The 11,278-nt window shown below is 33.8% G+C and overlaps 1 protein-coding gene across 8 annotated transcripts in view; it reads right to left on the bottom strand.

The window, feature by feature from the left end:
- The window catches only part of Mtx2 (metaxin 2), a 54,523-nt gene that overhangs the window by 23,718 nt on the left and 19,527 nt on the right, over positions 1-11,278 (bottom strand). For 7 of the 8 annotated variants that reach the window (XM_076569710.1, XM_076569712.1, XM_076569715.1 and 4 more), the window contains 2 exons: positions 8,325-8,372; positions 7,289-7,335 (listed from right to left, as the gene is read on the bottom strand). In XM_076569710.1, the coding sequence (XP_076425825.1) occupies positions 7,289-7,335; positions 8,325-8,372 (95 nt within the window). Of the gene's footprint in view, positions 1-7,288; positions 7,336-8,324; positions 8,373-10,453; positions 10,496-11,278 lie in introns of those variants that run through there. The other variant, XM_076569717.1, reaches the window with a different exon arrangement.

Raw genomic sequence — 11,278 nt, 5'->3', positions numbered from 1 at the left:
CTCAGAGACCTATAGGGACATGGATTTTTAATAAGTTAAATAAATATTGTATTAGAAAATATTAGATGACATAAACTATTTCACAAATTATTAAAAATGACAACTTAGCCACCTATTTTATTTTGAATATGCACTACTTCATGACTGCAAATCCTACAAGACTAGTTCAGATGTTTTGCACATCATACTATCTATATGCTAAAGAACTAATATGAATACTGAAATTGTTTTACTCTGTTAAGTTCAGCTTACTATCCAAAACCAGTTTTGTTTTAGAAACATCATATTTATACTTTTTCATACTTTATACTTCATAATTCATGCCAGATGTTTTAACTATAACCTACCATCATGACCTAATTAATGTAATAAAACAATAAGATTGAAGAATTTAAATTTAAATTCAGTGATAATAAGGAAACATCTGCTGCCTTCACCTTGCTCATTTTAGAATACTAAAAAGGACAGTTGTTGCTATGTTCTCTTTTTCTTAGTTGTTCTTGCCTTCTCCTAACTCTGAAAGTAAATACAAAGACCTCATTTTACAGAGTATGATCGAAGTGAGGACAGACTTTAAAATCTTTAAATTCATATTTTATGAAACTATAAAGCAGCTTTAATTTTTTAAATATTTTACACAGATAATATTTTATTCATTCTCTATTAAAATATATCAACTGATGCATCCTACCAGTATTCATATCATGTTTAAGCTGGCACTTCATACTGCATATAACAACTTATTTAAAACAAAAATGTATGCAACCCATCAATACTCAAGATTATTTCATCTAAAATTCTGCAGGCAAGCTGTCAACCTTGGCCATTTACTTAAATGACTTGACAAGGAGCTATTTTCATACATTCTCCATCCAACAACTGACTTGCAATTCAAAGGAAAAAGGCACTCCTCACTGCTCGCCTCCGAAGATTATTACATTAGAATATGACCATTTAACTACTAATAAATACCTCTACCTACAAAGCTTCATTTGCTAAAGTAAGCTTAAGTAAGTATCAGCCTATCTGACATGCTAGTGAGCATAGCATTAATGACACCTACAAAAATGTTGAATTTTTTGACAATATAATATAGTAAATGAAAAAAATAGCTTTTATCTATTTTTCATTTTTAGGGTTATTTACTCACAAAAACCAAAGAAAATAAAAAAGATTAAGTGAAACACAAATGTTCTTTTTAATCTGAGCTTAAATGTCATTCTTAATTAAACTTAAGGTTACTTTTTCATGCAGTATTCTAATAATGACCATCAGTCTGTGACACTAAAAAACAACTCTAATTTTTATAGACTTTATATTCAGACACACAAAAAAGAAAAGCCAGCTTGTTTAAATTGGCTTCATATATATTAAATGAAACCCCATTAGAAAGTACTATCTTATTATATATACATAAGATATTCACAAGTAAGTGTATAAATGTTTAAAGTCAAAACAGAATATTAATTCTCTGTTCAATATCTTCTATTTCTACAGCTTTAATATTTTTCAAAAGAATTTTTCACTACCTAACAAGTTTAATAATAACATAAGAATGCCTTTACTACATTTCCAAATTCCGAAAACTGAGACATGTTTATCTTTCATACATTAATGTGAATTGTAATGTGCTAGGAAACATCAGAAATAATGTATGATTACAAATTCACTTATTAGCGGGGCAGTAGTGGCACTCAGCTTTAATCCCAGCACTCAGAAGGCAGAGGCAGGTGGATCTCTGAGTTCGAGGCCAGCCTCATCTACAGAGTGAGTTCCAGGACAGCCAGGGCTACTCAGGGAAACCCTGTCTCAAGAAGAAAAAGAAAAAAGGTCATGTATTTTTAGACCAACAGCTGACCCTCTCTGCCTCACCGCTCTTCTCAGTGGGGAAGTAGGAATTGTAGTAGTACCAATTCCACGGGATTGCTGTAAGAGAGGGTTGTTTTGACTTGTAACTCACACAGCACTGGCCCCCTATAAGGATTAAACTAATAAAAATAAGGTGCTCAGCACAGTGTCACCCATACACAGAACTCAACCAATACCATGGCTTTCTGTTTTCTTCCATAATTAGTGGCCTGTATTTAAAAAGATCAGCTCTGAACTTTAAGATTTCTACTTTTTGTTCTGTGTTTTCTGGCTTTGTTGTTGGTTGTTTTAAAACTGAGTCTCACTATATAGCTTAGGCTGGCCTGAAACTCATCTATCCACAGCTGGACTTTGTGATCCTTCTGCCTCAGTCTCCAAAATGCTAGGATTATATGCATGTGCCATATTTTGATTTTTTTAATTTTTTTTCATGTGTGGGTATTTTGCATGTATATCTTTGACTATGTGATGCCTAGAACTGGAGTTACAGACAATTGTGAGGCACAACGTGGATGCTGGGAACTGAACCAGGGTCCTCTGGAAGAGCAGCCAGTACTCTTACATCTCTCTAGTCCCACATTTTAAAAATTAAGAGTACAGTAGCACCCTGCATTAGGCTGCAGTAAGGATTGATCATAATACTCTACATAAAAGCTCTCAGTAGAGTTGGGTATACACAAACATATTTAATGTTAAATTTTAAAACAAATTTGAATATTCTGAAATAACATTAGGTATACACATTGAATATTAACATTTTTAGGCATAGCACAAAAACATGGTTATGCATACTCCAGTGGATAGCCTCAGTGGGCAGCAGAAACTGGACTTGATGGGGAATAAAAAGAAGAAAAAGGGGGCTGGAGGGATGTCTCAGTGATTAAGAGTGCACTAGCTGCTCTTCCAGAGGACCCGGGGTTTAATTCCCAGTACCCACCTGGCAGCTCACAACTGTCTGTAAATCTTGTTCCAGAGGATCCCACACCCTCACATTGACATGCATGTGGACAAAACACCATTGTACATAAAATACAAATAAATAAATTTTTTAAAAAAAGAAGAAGAAAGGACAGGAGGTTGAGAAAGGGTGAGGATGGAGAATGGATCTAGAAGAAGGTGGGGAAGGAGTAGTAGGGTAAATATGATCAAAATCCATGTATGAAATTCTCAAAGAATTCACAAAATCCTGTATTTAATGTGGTTATAAAAACTATTAATGCTCATGTCAATATAAAAATGTTCTCCTTAAAACCTTATATATAACATTTATTCCCAGTAATGTTCTTTAGGCATTATCAAGCCTATAAGATTCTAATTATCTTGCTGAAATTGATTAAATGTATTTCTGCCAAGAATCAGGACAGAAGGAAATAATCAATATCCTCTGCATATTTACAACACTCCAAGTATCTTTCTAAATGTTTTAAATATGTTAAGACATTCAATTCCCATTAGCCAATGGGCAGCATCTACTTTATGTCTATTTTATAGAGGAAGAAACTTGAAACAGAGTTCTTAAGGTATTCTCTCCTTAGAACAGAGATAAGCAGCCCATTTCTCTTGTGGAATTTGCTATAAAATAAAACATATTCTGACTGAAACAGTCTAGACATAACTTCTTTTGTGCTGTTGTTGCATGATATTTTGTTTGTATTCTGACAAGTAAAGCTTGCCTGAAAGATCCGAGAAGCAGAGCGGCCAGCCACCAGAAACTTATCTCTAAAAAATCCCACTAAATAGGAGCAACCTGTCTGTATGAATCCTCAGTCTGAATGGGCTGAGATCCTGTCTCTACCTGCCTTATATTCCTGTCTCCACCTCCCTAGTGCTGAGATTAAAGACATGAGCTTCCCAAGTACTTGAGCTTCCCAAGTACTTGGATCAAAGGCGTGAGCCTGCCACTGCCTGGCCTCTATGGTTAACTAGTGGCTAGCTCTATCCTCTCTGATCTCCAAGCAAGCTTTATTTGCCAGAACACAAACAAAATATCATACATATCATAGTGCTGTTGTTGTTGAGACCCTGGCAGTCTTGGAACTCACTATGTAGACCAGACTAGACTCAACCAAGATATGCCTGCCTCTGCTTCCTGAGTGCTGGGATTAAAGGAATAAAGCACATACCCAGAACCTAAGTTTTTTAAAAGTTTTTTTTTTTTTGTAAAAAACTTAAGAATTCATATGTATTTGTTCATGCTGTGTTTCTAAACTAGCACTGTCCAATATAAGGGCCAACAGTTACATATGGCTATTGAGCATATGAAATATGGCTAGCACAAAGAGATGTATTCTAAATGTACACATCAGACTTTGAATTCAATTTGAAAAAAGTAAAATAAATTTTGTATTGATTATATGATATTTTTATATACTGAGCTAAGTAAAACATTACTAAAATTAATTTTTTTATGAAGGTACTAGAAATTTTGTATTACTTAGTAGCTAGCACTATATTATCTACTGGATAGTTGGTCTAAGTTTGGAGTGTAAGAGACAATAGTAACAGAATTATCAAGTTTGTTTTACTAAACAATATAAGCTTAAGTCCCTCAAAGTAGCACTTTAAAATGAGAAATGTCTCTATGCATGCATGTGTACACAATGTTACATAAACACTGAGCTCATGAAAATATATCAGACTAACTTTTCACTATAGTCAGGAATCAAGATCACATTAGGACCAAACAGCACTCAGGTGAGTCTATATTTGTAGATAGAAGATACAAAGAAAGCACATCACCGGGAAATGATCACCGGGAAGAAAATGATTTTCTTTTAAACTGAAGTCATAAAGGTGCCTTTCATTACAAATAGCCAAGCACTTAGCTTCTAGAATATAATAAACACCTGCCTTAGTGATAAGTAAGATTTGAATTTCCTGATGGCATAATTGGCGGACTATTAAAATGTCCAATGTTTTATATCTGGTATCTTCTAGAAGATATACAGTTTATAGATACTTGTCACGTTGTTTTGATCAATTTTATACATCAAACATAAAGCCCTTAGCTGGTTCTTCTAAACAGATGCTTTTGCTTTATATACAAGAAAATTACTCCATAAAGTTTATATCAGATATGTGGGAAAGTCACATTTATAGTCATGGCTACTATCAGCTGTCAAGTCAAAGAATATTGAAGAAAACCAAGGATTTTTAATATATGCTAGTTAATTTATCATCTAAGTGACATATGTAGGATAAAAAATTGAGATGGTTAAGCAAAATTCAATTATTTTAAAAGGTCTTTTGGTGTTATTTTCAGTTGCAGCTGTGATTTGAGAAACTAGGGTAAGAAAAGGAATTAATAGGTACCATAACAAAAATAATATATACCAAGTTGGGTCTTTTTATCTTCCCTTCCAAGAAAAACTTAAATATCAATTTTTAAAATAGTAATATTCTGATAATTTGCTTTGTACAGAAACTGATTAAACCATCTAGCCTTTGGCTGTTCAAACCTGACACCATTTTATTTGAACTCGAGAGCTCACTGCAGAGCGCTGACCTCCACACGTGGACTAGTGAGTGAGCAGCCTCCCTGTCTACCCAACAGGGATGTCCAATGGTACTCCTCCCATAGTTCTGACAGCCCACAGGCTTAACCACCATCACAGCTTCAAGGAGCCAAACTCTCCCTGGTTGAGAATCCTTAGTCTATTCCTACCCAAAATTCTTTCCTATTTGTTCAAAATTAATTACAGCAGTACTCCCTACAATAATGCTATTTCATCTTAAGGGCTTTTCATAAGTGATCCTTACATGACTTTAGTAAGGAGTAAACCTGCTGAAATCACATATAAAATAGCCTGGGTACATTTTTCTTTTACTGCATGCACTAGAAGATTTTTCTGGGGAAAAGGATGTTAATTAGCTTGGTAAAATCCTTAAAGAGCTACCCCCAAATGGCAATTAAAGGGGTCAAGAAACAGTGCTTCAACTAAAATATTCACTATGCCCTGAAGCTATCACTTCAAAGATACAAAAACTAAAAATATTATTTTATACACAGCAAATAATTTATTTGCACTGTCATTTATCAGGCAAGACTGCTTCATCATACTAACAAACCATTTACACAATGTACATCTACCGAGTGCATTCTTTATTCCAGGCAACTATGTTTTGTGTGTGTGTGTGTGTGTGTGTGTGTGTGTGTGTGTGTGTGTGCGCGCAAAATGTTAAATTCCATTTCTCTCACTAAAGAGATTGACAAAACCTGTATAAAGGCTATATTTATTGCACATAACTAAAAATTTGTTTATCAAAAGTTAAGATAAAAAGAAAATAAAAATTAAATAGAATTTAAATAAAAAATAAAGGCAAAACTGTAATTTATACTCTTGGTAAAAGATATAAAGCTAATGTAAAAGGAACATACTAGATCCACCAACTAATAAATTCTTGCCCAAGCACATTTCTTCCCATCTTTCTTTCCTTCTCCACCTTAAAACAAAGACAAACTGAATACCATGCTATCTACTGACGTACTGAATGACAGTACTAGACACTGGCATTGAAACCAAAGGTTATCAAACTAAACAAGAAATCTAAATGGGATGACCTAAAATTAAATGCTTAGCATTATGCCTCCAACATGACAAAAGCTTGATAACTACTTTCTCCTCCCTCTTTGTCCTCCAGCAGCCCAGTCTCACCTCCAATAAATATCACTAATCTTCAAATTCCTTTTACATGCTGCACAGCCAATCTTCTGTGATTCCAACTACATGAACTAAGTACCTTAGCAGCTAAATATATAAAATGTTCATATGATTTTACAGTATGCAGAAACATTGACTTTTTTCAAATAAACAATTCTCCACATATTCCATAGTGCAATTTTAAGTTTACCCTGCCAAACATCTTTTTTGGATTACACAACTATAATATAAAATTTAAAAAGCAACTGCACGTAATAAGTGGGCTGGGAATAATAAATACACATATAATCAATAAATATATGAAGAGTAGCTAGAAAGAATCTATCTGCTTCAAGATTAACAAACAGAATTAAGGTTAGCATGTGTATAATAAGCAGAATGATGATTAAAAAGATGTAGTGAATAACTCTTTAAAATAAGTTAGAAAAGAATTTTGAGTATATAAGTGAAATTATTGTCTCCAAATAAAATACTATATCTAACCAAAACCAAAACAACTGATAAGACAGAATGTGTCCTCCATTTAAAAGTACTTTTGCTTAAAGGAATGGATAATGAAGTTTATTTTACATACTGACAACTGAAAATACTGTATAAAATTAGACTTCACAGAAGAGTAAGATTATACTGATAATGGTGAAGTCACACAGAAAAACTCTAAACATACAGTATCAGACTTCAGTAGGGGGTGGACGGCAACTCAAAATGATATACATCCTCTAGCACAAAGAACAAAATTACATTATTTACATATTTACCTGCACAGCAAGAGATGCTGCATTGTCAGAAAGCAAAATTTGCTCCCCTGTGGAAACATAAAGAAAGGTCTAAGTCCAAAGTTTAACTGCTAAATAAGCAAAATGTATTAAAATATTTTTAAAAGCTATTTCTATTTTAAAGAGATATCCTACATAAAGCTATGAAGCTTTTATTCAATGCTGTTGTGCAATAGTTTCAATTAAATTACCATGTGTAAGTGATAAAATAGGATTGTTCTAAAATTATTTGATCATTTATCTCATTTTATCAACAATTAAAACTGCTTATTTAAAAACACATTCATTTTTATATTTTTTAAAAATATTTTTTCTTTTCATTAAAATGAAGTAGTTTAAAGTAAAAGTATTCACAACCACATAAAGCAGCTTATAGTTACTATTGCACAGTGTGTCTAGGTCTGTCACACAAAAGAAAGATGACAAGTTCGCTGCAATAAAAATTCCATGCTTAGAGGACGGGGCTGCTGCCTATTAGTCTTCATTACTTTGCAGTCTTCTGACAACTGTAGCAGGCTGCTGAGCCCCAAATGGGGTCCATAATGTGATCTGATGATATATGAAGAGCTGCTAACGGGAGCCTGAACCATCCCAGCCTATACATTTTCACAGTTCCTTTTTACTGAGAGTCCACTTTACCACGGGACTTCAAAAATCTGCTGTCTCAGCTATTGGTGCAGTAAATCTGCCAAGTGCTCCTGCAACCACATCATTTTACACTGCCTACAGCAGCCAATATAATGAGTCAATAATAAACTAAGGACCTTATAGGTTATGAATAGTTGGTTTACCTGGCAGGATACAAGTTTAGGCAAAACCTTGTAGACAAATTATACGAGGGAATCCCTTCTTTGTGTTTTACATTCCCATTGCAGGAAATTATATTAGTGCATTTGGTGGTTGCAGAGTTTTGTTTGTTTATTTGGTTGGTCAGCTGGTTCGGTTTAACTTGGGGTTTACTGTTAGTTATAAGTGTATTTTAACATAAAGCCATTTTTAATTGTGAATAAGAACTTACCTCTCAGTTGTTGATATAAGGTCGCATTTTCAGGCCAAGGTTCCGTAGCTGCAGAAACAAGGCAATGATAATCAGGCACATGAGGCAAAAGTATATTAATACTCAGCCAAATCCATCAGTATGTACATTGGCAAGCATTTAAAATCTACTGTTAAGGTGACATTTAACCAGCAATGAATCATACTACCTTAGATTGTATGAGATAACCTGCATAAGAAGGCTAGCCTATTTAAATGTTTACTGTGTGGTAATAAGGATTTTCATAGAAAAAAGGGAGATAACTTGCCCAATTAAAAAGACAATTAAAAAATAAAGTTAGCTTCCTTAAAATTAGTTATATGCAAAATATTGTTCATACATAAAAAAATACTGGTATTTTATTCAGTACAAAAAAGATAGTAAAATAATGTTCAGAACGTTTTACTGTAAGCTTTTCAAAAAGTAAACTCTTTCGCACCAGATGAAAGAACCAAACACATCTGTTACAACCTGACCACCTTTCCTTTTTTAAAAGTAGTATTTTAAAAACACAGGCATCCCAACGAACACAAAGGCTTTGCTGCCTTGACTGCAGGACTGCCACCCTATAAAATGATAAGCATTAATGCATAATAAGCATTGAGTACAATGAGAAACAAAGTCAGTAAAACTAATTAATTCTGCTATGAAGCTTGACCTTGACCCCACTTTCCCATCTACACCAAATTCCAACTACAAGAAGAATATAACAACCTATCAGTGCTAAGGAAAAGCCCTCAGTTCTAAATGCTGTCTCCTAACAGTGCTTAAAGCAAAACAACTTTTGCTCATGTGGGGATGTGGGTGTGTGTGGGGGGGGGGGGGATAATGGAGAGGTTGTTTGATGGCTTTTAATCCCAGCACTTGGGAGGCAGAGGCAGGAGAATCTCTGTGAATTTGAAGTTAGCCTGGTCTACAGAGCTAGGGCTCCCAAAACTACATAGAGAAGCCCTGTCTCGGAAAAAAACAAAAAACAGAAGCAGCAGCAAAAAGAGAGGAGTGGATCTGGGGGAGAAATGGAGGAGTAGAGGGAGGGGAAGCTGCACACCAGATGTACTGAAAACAAAAACTAAACAAACCATAAAACAAAAAAAGAAGCAATAGGGGCTGGAGAGATGGCTCAGCGGTTAAGAGCACCGACTGCTCTTCCAGAGGTCCTGAGTTCAATTCCCAGCACCCACATGGTGGCTCACAACCATCTGTAATGAGATCTGGTGCCCTCTTCTGTATACATAATAAATAAATAAAAATTAAAAAAAAAAAGCAATAGTTGCATTAACAGAACATACAGGATTATGAGGATCTCATTTACCAAATTCTTCTCTGTAAAGGACATAAAACATCAAAATAACTAATCCTAATACAGTAACTATGGCTGTTCTTAGCAAGAAAGTGGGCTGTGGTAGTTAATAATTGATAGTTTTCTGTGTTTATACTAATCCAGTCTTTGATACAGCAACAAATCATTTTAATATATAATTATAGTTGATTTTTAAAAGAAATTTACATATGTAATGCATTTTTAAGATGAATAATATAAGAGACAATAAGTAAAAGAAACCACTTGAATGTGTTCTTATACTTTAGAATCAAAATGAAAAACATATCAAAAGTTGCAAATGTTACACTTGACCTAATTAATATACATAAAATTAAGTAGACACTTAGTGATAATACTAGGAAATCATTAAGCAAATAATGGACCAGGAATAGTTTTCTACACTGTTAGCTGCAATATTGTGCATACATGCAAAGGCCACTGGACTTCAACACACAGCCAGGTTAAATATCTTTTACTGCAAACATTTTAACAAAGTAAAATTTCAATGAGAACCCAATTAAAATACATAATACAATTCTTAAAAGCCAAGGCAACAAAAGTAAGTTGTCATTAGCAAATTACTCAAAAGTAACTTTTTAGGATACATTATATGGCCAACACACCTGTACCATTTACTTCTCTAAACAAAACAATGAGACTTGTTTATTATAAGATCCATAATCACCAAATATTTAATATGTACCACATAAAGCACCAAAATAACATTTATAAAATTTCCAAAAGATAAATATTAAAACTCAGTTCCTGAGAGAATAGATGTGTCCTATACCTCTCTGTGAGCCATAATATACATGCCTTGCATATAGTTGTTACCCACTGTAAGTAAAAAAAGAAAATAAGCATTTAATTAAAACCTATCATACTTTCATTCTTTAAACATGGATAAGCAACTTAATATTATTGTAATGGGGTGTTCTAAAATATTTTGGTAATTTTAATTTTTGTTTAGCTATTTTGTCTCTAGACTAGACACAGACTGCAAATTTTCAAAACAATTTATCATTAAAAATATGGTATTTGCAGTGTTTATTGATAAATGAGAAGCTACTCTATTGGTTTATAATATGAGCTATAATGTAAACATTAATTCAAGCTTCAATAATTCCAGTAGTTTAGGGACAGAGTGCTCACTCACATACATAAAGCACTGGATGCAAATTCAACCAACACACACACACACACACACACACACACACACACACACACACACACAGTTAATTCATCACCTCCACTATGATGGGCTCTCCAGATCTAATCCAATAGAGTATATAAAAGCAATAGAAATTTTTTAACATTCTACTTGACTGCAAGTAAGTTGTCTATCAATATCAAAAGCTCTGGTATGAAGACCTACAGCTGGAAACTAAGGTAGAGGGGGTTAATGTTTTGCCTGGTCCAATATATAAATTATATTTCAACTCATAAGTTATTGAAAATAAATTCCCAGGAAGAAACTCTACCAAACATTTGATACTTTCTTCACAAATAGAACATATCAGTTTAAATAAGTAGGCAAGTAGACTGATGAAACCTATGTGGCAATTTTATTTTAGCACCTGGGAATTCTAGTGTCATGGATCAACAGGTAAGAAAC

The sequence above is a fragment of the Peromyscus maniculatus genome, chromosome 4 (genome assembly GCF_049852395.1).
Source record: "Peromyscus maniculatus bairdii isolate BWxNUB_F1_BW_parent chromosome 4, HU_Pman_BW_mat_3.1, whole genome shotgun sequence".
NCBI classification, from domain to species: Eukaryota; Metazoa; Chordata; class Mammalia; order Rodentia; family Cricetidae; genus Peromyscus; species Peromyscus maniculatus.
Note: the sequence above shows the minus strand (reverse complement) of the source record. Positions and strands in the feature narration are given on the sequence as shown.